Source organism: Solanum dulcamara, chromosome 12 (genome assembly GCF_947179165.1).
Source record: "Solanum dulcamara chromosome 12, daSolDulc1.2, whole genome shotgun sequence".
Lineage (NCBI taxonomy): Eukaryota > Viridiplantae > Streptophyta > Magnoliopsida > Solanales > Solanaceae > Solanum > Solanum dulcamara.
In genome coordinates this window covers 21,167,482-21,184,550 of record NC_077248.1, presented here as the reverse complement: position 1 = coordinate 21,184,550, position 17,069 = coordinate 21,167,482, and the positions used below count along the sequence as shown (strand labels likewise).

Sequence of the window (17,069 nt, the reverse complement as noted above, 5' to 3'; positions counted from 1 at the left end):
AGAAGAAATGCCATAGTAAAATATCTTAACATATCATAAGCTAGAAAGATAAAGGAGTATTGTTCCCGGAACATGGGAACTCACCAAAAGTAGTCTTCAATGAAATCTCAACTAGCCACGTGGAGGAGAACGAGAAGGAGCACTGGTCCCTACATGGTGATATCATGTAGGCAAAAAAGTATGCATTAGTACTTTGAATGTACTAAGTATGTAAGGATGCATGAACATTGAGGAAACATTATAACAATTATATAATATGGAACATAATGTAATGCATGCATAATAAATCATATAGATATCCTTTAAAAATATTCATTTTGTGGAAAAATAACCATAACCGACATTTAAAACCATGCGAGCTATTACATGAAGTCCAACATAACCCCCTACGTTGGCCGGAGAGACTACTTGCCAGATAGAACTCCGTCAATTTCATTCATTTCTTTAGCTTTAACTTTAAGGGCTTTCATGGATCCATTAGCCTAAGCCTACAAGGGCTCCTATGTTGGCACATAGTTAATGAAATAAGGGGTTGCTATTAGGATTCCCTTACCGAATCCCACCTCAATGCCTCATTCGGTGCTAAGTCAATCCCACAGAATAGTTTAATACTTTAAAATATTCATAGCATATAACTTGAGAATTCAAACATCATATTCGGTAGAATAGCTCATTAAAACATTTGATAATTCAAATATGCAAGAATTGTCCTTATTGCATAAAGAATTCATCATTCATATCATTTCATCATTCTTTATTTTCATAAGACTCCCTTTTGATCATAGATATTGCTTTCACAAATATTCATTTGGAGTCAAGGCTTTCAAGTCAAACTTTATTAAAAATATAGTAAAATTAGATGGGTTCAAATCACTTCAACTTGCAAATATGTATGTAAATAAATATACATAAATACTTTGAAATCCATTAATTAAAAATCATGCTTTAAACAACCCACCATGAATTTCAAGAACCATTAAATAGATAAATAGAAGAATTACTTGTAAACCATCAATTCATACATATGAAATTATGTTACATCAAAATAGAGCAATAATCATAAGTTTAACCATGATTCATACTATTAAGTAAAATTAAGAATTACCATAAGAAAATATTACTTGAAATCAAGAGACTTAATTGAAAGAGTTTTTGGACTACATGGGTGGAAGAACCCATGGATAAATACCCACATAACTTAGAGTAGAGCTTAAAGAAAATAAATATAATTTATCATATAATCAAAATAATTTAGACATGAGAGTGGAAGAAATACTCTCATTGAAACCTTACATACCTGGAATCCGAAGCTTTAGTCGGAACCGAAAGACTTAATGAACACTCTTGAGTCCTAGCTTTTCTCCTCGCTGGAACGTTTTGTGTACTACCCGGAGTATATGAATCACCGGAATAGTATTTCTTCACTACCAAGAACTAAAACTATATTTGAGAAAGTGTAAAGAAGTGTATAGAGAGAAGACTTGCTTGAGAAAGCTTGATGAATAAAATAAGGAAATAAGGTAGGTATTTATAGGTGGGAAAGAGGGACCTAACAATAAATAAAATAATTATAAAGAAAAATCTGAAAATTTAGTGGAAAATTATGATGCCATGGATGATGTTAATTGGAGGACAATTTATGTCATGAGTGATGTCAAATGTATCTAGATCTTTCCATGGTAGGTGAAATAAGTTATCTTTGACAGAATACTCTTTTTCGGAGCTGCTTTTGAACAAGATAAATTCCTTATTAGGATTTGGTGTCTTCATAAGAATTGTAGATATAGAAGTCTAGTTTCATGTCAATCAAGAATCAACCAATTTAGAGCATCCTACAGTGAGATATGAATTTTTTTCTAATTAATTTATTTGACCTACTTAGCCTCCGAAACGTAAATTATGGTCTCACAAAAGTTGTAGGTAATGATCTTGTGGTTACTCAGAAATTTGAATCACTCAATTTGGACAATCCTATAAAAAGTTATGCCCAAAATACAGAGGCTGTATCATTTTTAGGCGAGAATTGAAACTTCGTATACAACGTTTTTAGGGGATGTTAAAGTTGGAGCGAGGAGTGCAAGAAGGCCTTTGAAGACCTCAAGACTGCCGTGACAGAGGAGCCGGTCCTAGAGTTGCTTGGCTTCTCCAAGACATTTGAAGTGCACACGGATGCCTCTGACTATGCCATTGGGGGAGTATTGATGCAAGAGAGGCACCCTATTGCCTTCGAGAGCCGCAAACTAAATGAGACAGAACGATGGTACACCGTGCAGGAGAAGGAGATGAAGGCCATCGTCTTGACTACACACGTGGAGGCACTACCTTCTTGGCTCCAAGTTCTTCATCAAGACCGACAATGTGGCCACTAGCTACTTCTAATAAAAAATAAAAGCTCACGCTGAAGCAAGCTAGGTGGCAGGACTTCTTGGCCGAGTTCGATTATGAGCTAGAGTACAAGCCAGGCAAAGGCAATGTTGTGGTCGATGCCTTGAACAGGAAGGTCGAGCTAGCTACCATCACTATAGCACATTGTGACATCCAAGATGCAATCAAGGATGGTCTGCAGCACGATCCTAAGGCAAAAAGGCTTATGGAGTTAGCCGTTCAAGGCAAGATAAGGCGCTTCTGGATAGAAGACGGACTCTTGCTTACCGCCAGGTAAAGGATCTATGTGTTGAAATTCGGAACCATTAGGCGGCGGATCATGATGGAAAGCCATGACACATTGTGGGCCGAGCATCTAGGGCAGCGTCGCACAAAGGCTTTGATTGAGGCAATTTACTACTGGCCACACATGCGGGATGATATCGAATGCTATGTGCAGACTTGTCTTGTGTGCCAGCAAGACAAAGTGGAGCAGTGTCAACCAGGAGGACTCTTGGAGCCCCTGCCCATAGCAGAGCATCCATGGGAGAGCGTGACCATGGACTTCATCACTTGTCTGCCGAAGTTCGACGGGTACGAGACGATTATGGTCGTGGTGAACAGGTTCTCCAAGTATGCTAGCTTTATGCCCGCCACGGTAGGTTGCACTGCTAAGGAGGCTGCCAAGCTAATTTTCAAAAACGTGGTGAAGTATTGGGGATTGCCAAGGCACATCATTAGCGACAGAGATCCACGCTTCATCGGGAACTTTTGGAGAGAATTGTTCGAGATTCTTGGCACGAAATTGCATTTCTCCACTAGTTTTCACCCGCAGACAGACGGCCAGACAGAGCGAGTCAATGCCTTGCTAGAATGCTACTTGAGGCACTTTGAGAGCTCTCATCAGAAGGATTGGGCGAGGCTATTGGACGTAGCCCAATTCTCATACAACATGCAGCGGAGTGAGGCCACAGGGCGGATACCGTTTGAGCTAGCCACAGGCCAACAACCATAAACTCCACATTCATTACCGGACGCATTTGAGGGCAAGAGTTTGGGGGCTTATCACATGGACAAGGGCTTTGAAGAGCAGCTCGACACTACCAAGTCTTATTTGGACAAGGTAGCGGAAAAGATGAAGAAGTTTGCCGACCGCAAGTGTCGTTCCATAGATCACAAAGTTGGAGACATAGTCTTGGTCAAGTTCAACCCAAGGAAATTTAAAGCATTGCGAGACATGCATCAAAACTTGGTGCGAAAGTATGAGGGACCGTTCAGGATCGTTGCCAAGGTTGGCAAGATCTCATATAGGTTGGAGCTACCACCGCATCTTAAGGTTCATCCTGTTTTTCATGCTAGTGTCCTCAAGCCGTACCATGAGGACAAGGATGATCCTAGTCGAGGAGAATCAAGTCGGGCGCCACTCACAATTATTCCCTCCCATGATTGAGACAGCGAGGCCATTATGGACTACCAAGCCAAGCGAAAAGGGGGACAACAAGTCACTGCTATTTTCCTAGCCCATTGGAAGGGACAATCTCCGGAGGAGGACACCTGGGAGAGATATGAAGACCTGTGGCAGTTTAAAGACAAAATCCAAGAGTTCTTGCAGCAGCAGTGTGCCGTGATCATTGCCACATTAGGTAGGGGAGAATGTTATGACCCGCCACTTGATTTTGAAGAATGGGGAAGAACCTAGATTCTTGAAGAGATTTATAGAAACTCTAGATTCTTGTAGAATATTGTAGAAAAGTATAGAGTTCTCTGGAATTCTCTAAATTAGGTAGAAAATTCTAGAGTAAGACTTCATTGTAAATAGAAAAGGATTTATATAACAATTTTTATTTAGCCTTCGGAACAGTATAAATAGAGCGAACGGCGACCGCAAAATCCTCGGTTAAACTTCTTTATTCTTCCGCAAGTAGTTATTTTTCCCCAATCTATTACTGGAGAAGTGATAACTGGGCGAGAATTGATCAAATTTTTCAACTCTGGCTACAAAGATTCAGTTGTATGAAGTAGATGGATCCCGAGGTTTTTCTTTCTTTTTACACTTTTCTTATGCATCTATTTTATCCCTGAGTTTCTGACTTCTGCATTGACATGGATATTTTTATTGATTCGGGATCTTCAATTACGGTTGATATTTTTTTCTTTCAATTTACTATGGAAAAGTTTAGTAAATGAATTTGTCGATGATTAATGAATTTGTTTTTGGGATACCCACACGCCACATTCGACTAGTTTTTTATTTGTATTCTGAAGAACTCTTTTAATCTGCTTGAGTATGAGAGTGGATGCTAGTGTTGATATAGTAAACAGTGGTGAAACAAAGATTCCGTTAAGATTTCATAATAACTCACATTACCAAAAGCAGTCTTTTTCGGTGTTGGGCAGCTTTCGCTCACCTCCACTAATTCCACGGGATTAGGTATCAGATAACACTGTCCACCAAGGGTAGCACCGGTGAGAAGGAATCACCCAGCATTTTTTGTCTGCTGAAATTTGAACCTGAGATCTGACGACTCTTAACAGGTTCATTGACTACTAGCCACACCCTTTGGTGCCCAAAAACAGCCTTAGGAGTGGACATATTACAAATCTTTGACCAAAAGCAGACTTTTTTATTCAGCTCTTTGTTCATTACCTTTTTTTTTTGGGTAATCAGATGGTTAAGGCAACATACTTGATACTTCTTTTATAACATGTCCGAGGACTTTGTATCAAAAGTGTGTTTTCTAAAATCATTGTAACATGATCTTTCTGTATAACTGTTGGTGCATATTTTTGTACGTGCATTCTAATCTTTGGCATCTCTTGGCGCTTCATTGGTTGAATTTTGAATTAGTTCTCTAAGTTAAAGAGGGATTATTTGAGTGTAATCTTCATTCTATTCTTGTGGATATGTGACTTTGACAAGCATACTTGTGTCTTCATTGTCCCTTACTATTCAAATTGCTGCGTCCTATCACTTATTACCTATTGCTGCTCTTACTGTTTCAGCAAAAGAAATTGAAGCTTTTTTTCATGCATCTTTTCTCCAGTTATCTCTAGAATGTATCAATTATATGAATGTGAATTCCATTCAATGCAGGTTGGATTGCGACTACTTTTTTCTCCACTGGCTTCTAATATTGTTGTGCGGACAGCATGGTGAGTTGTTATTTAATTTTATTCACTGGAACTATTATTTATGATTTTATAAGGACTTGTTTTTCTGTTAAAAGTATGATTCTTATTTGGGGAAGGTAAAGAAGGTTGCTTCTGTAATTGCTGATTCATTGTTATTATGTGACATTTACAGCTGTTCTGTGGGGGTTGTTTTACCTGTTTATTCCACATTTAAGGCAATTGAGGGAAGAGATGAAAATGAGCAGAAAAAGTGGCTACTGTATTGGGCAGGTTTGTACTATTGTTTATTTTAATACAACAACTATACACTATTTACTTTTATTTAAGAAGCAGCCTCTATCTTTATTTTTTTCCTGTAGTATTTCAAGTTTCTGTGTAAAACAACATGTATTCCCTCGTAATATACTTCTTGTTTATAAGTTCTTGAATTTAGTTACAGGGTGACAAAACTATCAATTCAACATAGAACTTTTTATATGTTTTCTGCAGTGACTATGGAGAAGACATATTTAGGAATCTTAATATACCAGAACAGAACATTAGAATTTTGTATTGCAAGTCATGAATAATTACTATTACTATTTTGAAGCAACTATTGAATTTTACCTACAAACAACCTGAAAACCGACAATGATGCTTACGAACAACTGATGTTTGAATTTTGCAATAAGTTGAGAGACTATAAAATTTTAATACATGGTAGGTATATATGCTTTCTGTGGGCATTTATTGGGGTTCACTTTTATGTAAATCAGCATAACATTCCTGCTCAGATTGTAAGTTCTTATTATAATGTTCAGTCTAACTCCTTGATAGTTTCTCTTCATGTACCTTGGGTTACTGAAAAATTTGGTTGCATTTTCTTGGACATTCTTCTTAGAACTGAAAGAAGTTTCTTTTGCGTGCAGCTTATGGGTCTTTCAGTGTTGTTGAGTTATTCACTGATAAGTTTCTCTGTTGGTATAGATCCTTGCTTAACTCATTACTTTTAAACCATTTTAATGTTACTGCTAGTTGAGTCCTGCTGGTGTTTTTTCCCCTTTCTATTTTTATCAGGTTTCCACTGTATTACCACATGAAGTTTGCATTTCTTGTTTGGCTTGAACTCCCTACTACTGATGTAAGCTAAAGCAAATTCTCTTTTCCTTGCACTGCCCCTGCTGTTTTCTAGTCACCCTTTTGCTGTTTATAGTTCTGTTTCTTAGATTCTCCCATGTAAGGAATTCATAATTGTACTTCTTCTATGCCACTACGAATTGGTGGCATTGGAAGTAATTTCGGGAGCAGTGTTGTTTGCTAGAGTTACTTAGATTGTTGGAATAACAAAGGTATATTGGTAGCATCAGGCATCTACAGTAGTTTTGGAAGCAGTGTTTTTTGTCAGTTTCTTAGATTTTTGGAATAACAATGGGAGAATAAATTATTACTACAGTATTATTTTGTGAGGAAAACACGAATTGGCATGAATCGTGCTTTGCGGTGTCCTCGGAAACTATTTCAACAATGTGAATGTTCTGTGAAAGTTTATCTAGGATTAAACAAGCCTTTCTCTAATAAAGAGGGGGAAAAATGCTAATTCAAAAAAAAACCAAAAACAAAGAGGGAGAAAGAATACTAAGATTAACTAATAATAAACTAACAAGTTTTGAGCTTTATGGAGTGTCCTATAAATACAATTAGTTGGGGAGGTTAATTTGGAGTTCTAGAAGGCACACATGTTAAGCATCTTATCCTCAATTGTTAAATATACACATACATACATATTATAGAGGTTCTGCCCAGATGAAGATAGCTACTTTGTATTGAAGGAAAAGCTTGAATTAAAGGAAACCATCGGCAAGGAGTACTTAATGATCTGAAAGGGAAAAGAGATTTGCATCCTTCACGTGTCCTGGCTTTCATTCATATCACTAAATAATTATATAGAATGGGATTGGGAACTTAGGAAGATGGTCAGGAAACTTCTGATTTTCTTTTGGATATTATGTCGGCTAGGCAGGCTTAGTTTGTAAATTGTTTAGCCATTAGGTACTTGGACTTCTAGAATTTATCCTTTATCTAGTTTTTAATTATTTAATATTCTGGAACCCTTTTTTCTTGTGTAGTTAAGTAATATGTACTATTAATGTAATAATAATTATCTGTTATTATAGTTATCATTTCTACCATCAAGGTAATATAATAAGTATTATACTTTATCTTTTCTACATTTCAATTGTAGGTACATTGTGCATCAATTAAATATTAAATATAAAGGAGAATAATAGAAGAAACAATTAATAATTTGGAGAAAAAGAAGAATAGTTAAAGAAAAATTGGACGAGAGGTGAGAATTGTAGTTTATTGGAAACAACCTCTCTACCTCCAATATAGGGGTAAGGTCTGGCATACACTATACCCTACCCAAACCCCACTTTGTGGGATTACATTGGGTATGTTGTTGTAGTGAGAATTGTAGTAGTCAGAGGCATATGATTGATTATGATAGAAAATGGTGGCCTATGATTAGCTATTTATAGGCCTAGAGGTGTCTTCTAGCAATGAAAAATGTCCGTCTCCTTTGCCCCTTGTATAAAACCTCCCATGTATGAGCTGTTTGGCTAGTCTTCTTTGCCATATGTCAATAGCCTTCCATGCATAATACCATTTATATAATTTTCTTGCCATTTGTTCATATCTTTGGAAATACCTCTACTACTTTGCAAACAATGCTCACATATTTCGAAAGACTTTTAAGAATATAAGGGTAAGACTTGTTGGATTTGTTTGGTTCGAACTTAGATTGATAATTTGACACACAAAATTATTAGTGAAATATAATACTTCTATAAATCAATAATTCTTATTGTAAGTCAAAGTTCACACCAATCATATTTTGACCCCTTCAATTTAGTTGTCAATGCGGTTCTGCGCGAATAGACGATGCGTGTGCTAGTTATTCATGAAAGCTCTAAAAAATTGGCCAAAATGTCATAGGAGGCCTGGGCGGCCCACTCCACTCTCACACCGATGAATTCATCGAGTGTATATTGCTTTTAAATTTATCATGCTTAGGGAATATGAATTCATAAAATTGTAACTCGACCTCTCAATTAGGAACATTCAAACAAGTATCTTTTAGTTTTTTAGATTCAATATTGACTTGTTATTACCCATATGAATCTTCTTCATGGAATCTCCAATCACTTAGATTGTGTTATCATCTCTACTAACATCTTGTTCGCCTCAAACCCTATTTCTTTTGAGGTCTGAAGAATTAATTTTCTTCTAATAGATTTTGTTGGAGGGTTGGTGAACTTTACTTGACTTCATGTAGTCAACGAAGATTATTCCTTTTATTGGCAGCCGCTTAATGTCATCATGCCTCAGTTTCTTGTGTCTACTTCTACTATTATACGATGTATTCTTGGCAATAGTGTGATAAGCCATGTATCTTCCATACTTATTCAAGGAGGAAGAAGTGAATATAGAAGGAGAAGATAATGATCTACATCTTCTCAAATTCTTGGAGGTTCATGGAGGATGGAGCAGTTTCTTACAATTATTAGAAGTTATTTGGTAGTTCCTTATGGTTACTAGAAGTTATGTGTCTTTATCCTAAATGTTTATGAAGTAGTTGTAGTCAACTATTATATAATAAAAGATCCAATTATGTTTAGTATGTTGTAATATATCTTATATATGCAGACTGATTATTTTGGAGATACGAGATACTTATATCTCTCTATGTATTTTTTTTTATCTCTTTAATTCAATATAAAACTCCGCCTTTTTTCTTTGGTGTTAGAGCAGTAAAATTTGTCATGGTTACCACACGAATCAACGCTTCCCACAACAAACCTATCATGTCGACTCATGATCAGTTCGGCCAACAATTGACCACTATAGTAGCAAAATTGGTAGCCATAGACGCTTTGGCTGCTGATGTGGCTGCATTAGAAGCACAAAACAGTCAGAATCACCAAGGAAAATATCAAGTTTTATTGGAAAAGGGCGAGGTTGATTGCACTTGAAGGCATTAAGAAACTTATGGCATTCACACACAGATGGAGTTTCTAAAGTATGAGGAGGAGATCCTCGAGGTTGGATCCTGAAAGTGGAGAAGTATTTTCTATATTATCAAACACCTTAGGATTGTAAGGTTGATGTGGCTTCAATGTCTTTGGAAGGAGACACATTGAATCTTTTTGCTTCGCTCAACAATGAAAGAACGATGAACCATTTATTACTGGGACGAGTTGGTGAAAGTTATGCAAGAAAATTATGGACCCACTGAGTTTCAAAATCTTGATGAACATTTGTGTAATAGCCAACAGACTGGATCTTTGTTCAAGTATAGGCATGAATTTGCAAAATGGGTAGCACGTGTGCAAAATTGGCATGAACATTGTTTGGCTGGAGTTTTCCTTAATGGGCTCAAAGAAGACCTATGTGTGGACATTAGGATTCACAAGCCTCGATTTGTATATAAGATAGTGAGCCTAGCTTTAGAATATGAAGAAAATCATGGACCAAATCGGTCCAGTTAGGTACCCACTTGGCCTTTTGTATCATGACCTTCATCAACTAGGACTTCCTCTGTAGTGGCTCAGAATTCCTTAATTTTCAATCATCCAGCCAACCAGTTACACACCCTTTTCAACCGTCATATCTTCCAAATGCTCGCCCACTGAATTCTGAAGAATAAATTTGGCAAGAAAAAGGCTTATGCTACCATTATGGAGACAGTTTTCCCCTGGTCATCGCTGCAAATCTGTGACTTTTGCACATTTGGAGTTGATGCTAGAATAGAACGATGTGCAAAGTGTTGACATCAACCAGAATGGAGACATACTCCCTACTGATTTGGGAGAAATCTCCTTTCATGCAATTTTGGGAAAAGAATCTGCTTCAACTCTGAAATTTCAAGGCACATTTTGTGAGCGTAAAGTGCCGATGTAGGTGGAAAAATGTTTGACAAATAATTTTGCAGCAGAAGAAATTGTCATGAAACTCGGGTTGGCGGCCTAATATATCCCTAACTTTGATGTTCAGATAGGCAATGATGAAATTATCAAATGCAATAAGAGTTTGTCAAGACCTATTAGTAGAGGTTTCTAACTTGGTCATAAAGCACGTTTTCTTCCTTTTTTCCTTTGGTGGCGCAAACATGATGTTGGGTATACAATGGCTAACATCCCTGAACACAATACAAGTCAATTGGAACGAGATGTTCCTAATCTTCCAATTGAGGGAAAACTTATAAACTGCAAGGTATTCCTCTGAAAACACTCACAACATCATCTTTCCAATTAGACCTTGAAGAACAGATGCTTACTAAATATACTATGCTGAAACTTATGGAGGACAACCTTATGAAGGCCCAGTCAAGGATGAACGCACAGGCAAATTATAAGCGTAAAGACCTATCTTTTAACGTTGGTGTTGCTGTCCCTTTACATCTTTGGCCAATCGCCCATTTCATAAGATGTCCCCTCAATTCTTTGGCCCTTACAAAGTCATTTGTAAAGTGGGTTCTGCTGCCTATGAACTTTAACCTCTAGCTAGCTAAAATCCATCATGTTTTTCTCTTAAAGCTGTTCCTTTCTTCAGACTTTCCTTCTCAGCCACCAAAACGACCATTAAATGATGAAGGCGAGCTCATGAACAAGGTTTGGATCATCGTTGGGGACCCCCAACTGCCAATCCACAACTTGAGTTATTGATTCAATGGGTTGGTCGACCCTACAAAGAAGCTAGTTGGGAAAATTATGAACTGTTAGCTACACAATTTCCCAATTTTCACTTTGAGGACAAGTCGTCTTTCCAGGAGGGGTGTATTGATAAGCCATATATCGTTCGTACTTAATCAAGGTGGAAGAAGGGAAGAAAGGAAAAAATAATGATCCGCATCTTTTCAAATTCCTGGAGGTTTACACATGGAGGATTGAGTAGTTTCTTAAGTTATTAGGAGTTATTTGGTAGTTCCTTATGGTTACTAGAAGTTATATGTCTTTATCCTAAATGGTTATGAAGTAGTTATTTGGCTGTTCCTTATGGTTACTAGAAGTTATGTGTCTTTATCCTAAATGGTTATGAAGTAGTTATTTGGCAGTTCTTTATGGTTACTAGAAGTTATGTGTCTTTATCCTAAAGGGAAAAGACATAAATTCCCTCCTGAACTTATCTCGAAAAGTCAGTCATACGCTTAAACTATCATGACGGTCTCTTACACATCTTTACTACTTAAAAGTGATTTTGCTTCCACCCTGAGATGTGTAACACTACTCTCACAGTATGTGGTGTATTACACTCGCTGCCACATCATCGCCACGTCAGAAATTATAATTTTTAATATTCTTTTTGTTTTCTTTTCTTTATTAATTAACTTTTATTTTGTTAACTCTATTTTACACAAAATAATCCTTAATTAATTATTGAATTAACAACAAAAGAACCTTTCTTAGAAGCTAAACTTGAAATCTCTTGTAGCTTTTGATGAGTTACATTCACGCATTACAAAAAAATTGAAACTCGATCCCTTTATCTATATTGAGAAATCTGAAAAAAATTTGGAGAAGATTAAAGCAAAAACTAAGGGGGAAGCTTACATGAAATTGAAAAACCAAGAAGAAGAAGAAGAAGAGAACAAAATTGTACTTGAAAGTGACAAGATACCCAATTATTTCCATTACAAGAGGTAAAAACTGTCAAAATTGAGAATTTTTAACAGCAGAGCAAAATTTTGAAACGAAAATTTAAAATTTAGATGTAACTACTATGATTGTAGAGAAGAGATGAGAAAGACCGTCATTCCACTGGAGAAGGGAGAAGTTGCTGGGTTTCAAATCTTTCAAGGTTTTAAAAAAATTTGATTTTTTTTATTTTTTGGTTTATTTGTATTAATCTTACAGAAAATTAACCTAATTGCGAATCAAAAAAAAGTTGTGCTTTGAGGTTGTGATGAAAAATAAAGAATGAAGAAAAAGAGGATAATGGGTGGGGTGTGAAAAAGTAGATGAGGATGGAGTGTGAAGAAAAAGAGATGTGGGGGGTGGAGGGGAGGTCTAAGGAGGATTTTAATTATTTTTTTAATTTTATTTTTTTGACGTGGACTTATTTTATTTTATTTTTATTTTATTACCACGTTAGTTTTAGGGGTAAATAAATTCACTTTTAAGTAATAAATGTGTGTAATAGGTCGTCATGATAGTTTAAGCGTCTAACTGACTTTTCGAGACTAGTTTGGGGGGGGGGGGATTTATGGCTTTTCCCTTATCCTAAATGGTTATGAAGTAGTTATAGTTAGCTATTATATAAATAAATAGATCCAGTAATGTGTAGGTATATTGTAATATATTTTTTAGGGGAAAGACTCAAATATGCCATCAGGGCTCATTTATGCCATTTGTTAAAAGTTTGACTCATCTATGTCATTTTCGTTTGAGAAAAGGCTCATCCATACCAATATGGGTTAATTGAAAACCACATCCAGTTTTGCACAATGATTTTGTTCACATGGCAAACAATGATTCGGCCCCGTCATTATTATTCTTTTCTTTTTAAAAAAATTAGCCAAATTTCTAAAACCCATTTGAATTTTTTTTTTTTTAAAAAGCATATTATAAATCCACCCGAAAATTTTCTCAAATATACATAACTCTTGAAAATTTCTTTGCCTTACTCTTAAAATTTTCTCAGACAAACACTATTTTTTTTCTCTTTTTTTTAGTTTATTTTATATATTCCTTTAACTTTCTCCGTCTTTCCTTTGACTTGATTTCAAATTTAATTTCAAAGGTCTTGTATTTAAAATAAGTTAATTTCAGACAAATGCCAAAAAACAGTGAATGAAATCAAATAAGACATAAGAAAATTTTAAACGTTAAAAATAAAGAACACTTTTAATTTTTTTAAATTATTATCTTTTAAAAAATACACAAAAAAATCGGATGGATTTATAATTTGGGTTTTTTTTTAAAAATCAAATGGGTTTTAGAAATTTGGTTGATTTTTTAAAAAATAATGACTTTGCTGAATCACGTGGACAAAATGGTTTTGCAAAATCGGATGTGGTTTCAATTAACTCATAATGGCATGAATGAGTCTTTTCTCAAACGGAAATGACATAGATGAGCCAAACTTAATGGATGGATAGATGTGTTTTTTCTCAAAGTTCGATGTCATATTTGAGCCTTTTCCCTATCTTTTATATGTAGAAAGATTATTCTGAAGATACGAGATACTTGTGTCTCTCTTTGTATTTTCTATCTCTTTTATCCAATATAAAACTTCAGTTTCTATCATAGTAATTTCTCTTGACAATCACAATGTATAGACATGGGAGACAACAAGTCCTTAATTATATGAATATTAGCTTAAGACGTTTCTTGGCCTCAAAACTAGCACCTCCACCAAGAGTGAACACATAACCACTAGTGGATTTGCATCACTATGATCTCCTTAAGTAAAAGGAAATCCACTAATAAGATGCCATTATTCATGATACCTCTCATTATTTCATTAGTCTAACTAATGTTCTTGATTATGATTATGAGTATACTACTCAATCTACACACAATATTGGCTATATCAGGCCTTGTAAAATTCATCAAATGCTTCAGACTCCAATAATTTGAGCATACTTACATTGATAGATTGAGCAACTAGATCTACTATTATTCTTTTTCAGTTGAGAATTAGCTGATAGTTTGTTTATATGGACTTGGACAGTTCTTCCCTCATTTGCTAGCTTTTAGGATTGAGTTAGGCCCAAGTGTCGTATCTTTACAATGGAATTAGAGCCAAAGCCAGGTCCATCCCTGTTTGGGCTCCCGGTCCATGCCCTAGTTGGGTCTGGGTGTGAAGGGGGGGGGGGGTTAGGGGCCCCCCATCGATCGGGGAATAGACCGGTGGTTTGCTTATATGGACTTGGGCAATTCCTCTAATGAGCTAGCTTTGGGGGTTAAGTTAGGCCCAGGTGCTACATTTTTACAAGTGACACGGTCCATGCCCTAGTTGGGTCTGGGTGTGAAGGGGGGGGGGGGGGGTTTAGGGTCCCCCATCGATCGGGAAATAGACCGGTGGTTTGCTTATATGGACTTGGGCAATTCCTCTAATGAGCTAGCTTTGGGGGTTAAGTTAGGCCCAGGTGCCACATTTTTACAAGTGACATATGGGTGAAAGGCTATTGACACGTGGCAAAGAAGACTAGCCAAATGACTCAATACATGAGAGTTTCTATTTAAGTGGCAAAAGATATTCTGACATTTGTCATGTGGCCACCCCTAGGCCTATAGATAGCTAATCATTTTATGTCATAAGCCTCCTAGCTATTACATTCTCTCTTCTCGTCATTTCTTCTTCCACTGTTCTTTTTCTTCAATAGATTCCTAATTGTTTCTTCTATTATTCTCCTTTCCAAACTTGTTGGTTTTGTTGCTGCTGCCGCCTTCTGTTAGAGGAAAGACTTGTTTAATCCTGGAAAAGCTTTCACATTGCTAAAATAGTTACTTAGAACAGTGCATTCAAGCCAGTTGGTGTATCTGCTCATAAATTATATTATACCAACACTTTATTTTTCCATTGTTATTCCAACAATCCCCACACAATTTAAAGACTTGTAGGAATAAAAGATCAAGACTTGTTGGATTTGTATGCAATAGGTTTGGTTTTCTTGGACTATGAATCAAACTTAGACCAATAAAATTTAACTTGTAGAATTTCGGGTGAAATAATATTTCTATGAACTAGTAATTATTATTGTATGTCAGAACTTGGTGCATCTTTTCTTGTTTTACTTTTTTGATTTCTCTTGTCATTGTTGATTTTACACAAATTTGGATGCATTTCATCAATTGCTGCCTAAATGTATTGCTTTATACTTCAAATAGATGTATACTGGACTAAATAAATAGTAGTAAAAAAGGATTTCATTACTACCCAATCTGGCATGACAATTTAAATGGTCAACATTGAGACTATCTGAATGCTATGTATTTAAATTTGCTATTGACAGGGGGCAAGGCAAATGTATATGACTCACCTTCGTCCTTTCCTCTTGAAGCATGAGACCAGGCTGGACCAAGTAGTTGGATTTTTTTATGGTCAAATGGTAATCTTCCTGTCCCCCCCTCCCCCCCCCTCTTCCCCCTTCTTTTTCTCTCTTTCTTACTGTTTTGGCTCTTGTTGGTTTCTTTCCCTTGTTGTGGGGGCTGGAGGCAAGGGTTTGGGAGCTTGTGTCTCCGAGTTATATGTTAGATGAAGGAATTACGCTTTTGATTTATGTTTGGTTGATGAGGTGTGATGGCACTGGATCCACACCCTGGTCTGGTGTAGTTCGATATAGTAGTTTGGTTTTGGATCTTATAATCAGTATCAATTACCTGGTTGGCCCTTTAATTTAATTAAGCTAATGATCTGGTAAGGTGCAATTTGCAAGCAGCTGTTTTTACAATGTCGGTTTACCTGCATTATTCCTGGCCTTGCAGTCCAAGTTTGTTAGTGTGCATCAAGCTGAAATCAAGTTTGTGAGGGCACTTCTGATGAGGACCTTTGTATCAGGTAGCCAAATAAATATACTTGGGACTTGCTACTATTTCGGGTGTTAGATATTAATTGTTCCTTTCATGTATCATCTGTTGCTTGATTAATTATATACTCCAATCACTAATGTCCGCATGGTTAAGTATGCAAAAAATAAGTTTGTGGTGTGCATTTACATATTTATGTGCTAACCTCCCACCCACCCACCCACCCCCCTTTTTTTTTCTATGTTTTCTTTTTCTTCTTATCAGCAAAACAGTTTGCTTCGGGTTTTATTCACCCTGAGCGAAGGCACATGAGTGGTGCAATTGAAGGACGAAGACAGCAATTTGACACTTCTGATTCTGAAGATGAAGAATGATGCTTAAATGAGGAACCACTTGGTCATTGCAATGGTTTCCTTAGATAATAGATCTATTCTGCATAGCGAGTCTCACAGTATGCATTTTTAGGGCTCTTACGACTTCCCAAATTGATTTTCCAGTGATTTTGTACATAGCTGCCTCGTATCCCCTTTGCTCAAATTAGCTTAGATGTTCAAATGCAGCAAGGATTTTTTCACTCTTCATTCTCTAGGTTGAAATAATTACTACCAAGTATATACTAGCAAACGGTTTTATTTGTATATGTTACTGCGCAGATGTATGTGCTTCTTATTCTTCCTTTTCATTGTCACTAATTACTGTAAGAAATATGACACAATGATCATTTAGTTTTAAAAATATGCCAAACTGAGCTGGTTATCTTCTTAAAGCCAACTCATAAACTATAATACTATATGTTAAGATCAAAAGGTTTAGGACTGTTACAGCTACAGGTAGGTGAATTATGCCATAGTTTCTTAATAGAATAAGCAGCTAAGATGCTTTTGGTGATTGGTTGATTAGATTTTTTAACGTCACCAAACTTGTTTTGGACATTTTAGTGAGTGTCTTGTTTGTTTTGTTGTCATCATAGGAGCAAAATGTTTTTTTATTTTATTTTATTGAGAAATAAAAACAAAAATATCTGTGTTCACCATTTAGGTCCCTCGTTGTCCAATTATATCA

The 17,069-nt window shown here is 36.2% G+C and overlaps 1 protein-coding gene across 1 annotated transcript; it reads left to right on the top strand.

Annotated features, from left to right (window-relative positions):
* The first annotated feature begins 4,240 nt into the window (after positions 1–4,240).
* Positions 4,241–16,659, top strand: LOC129877227 (HVA22-like protein k). The gene is made up of 8 exons (XM_055952716.1): positions 4,241–4,398; positions 5,459–5,517; positions 5,669–5,766; positions 6,405–6,456; positions 6,553–6,616; positions 15,494–15,589; positions 15,966–16,038; positions 16,272–16,659. Exons 1-8 carry the CDS (start codon positions 4,387–4,389, stop codon positions 16,379–16,381), a joined length of 564 nt encoding a protein of 187 aa, XP_055808691.1. The 5' UTR covers positions 4,241–4,386; the 3' UTR covers positions 16,382–16,659.
* Positions 16,660–17,069: the final 410 nt, after the last annotated feature.

Excerpts from the sequence above, each read along its gene's own strand:
- LOC129877227 (XM_055952716.1), top strand. Across the intron at positions 6,457-6,552 it reads ACTGATAAGTTTCTCTGTTG|GTTTCCACTGTATTACCACA; the intron begins GTATAGATCCTT and ends TATTTTTATCAG. Across the intron at positions 16,039-16,271 it reads GATGAGGACCTTTGTATCAG|CAAAACAGTTTGCTTCGGGT; the intron begins GTAGCCAAATAA and ends TCTTCTTATCAG.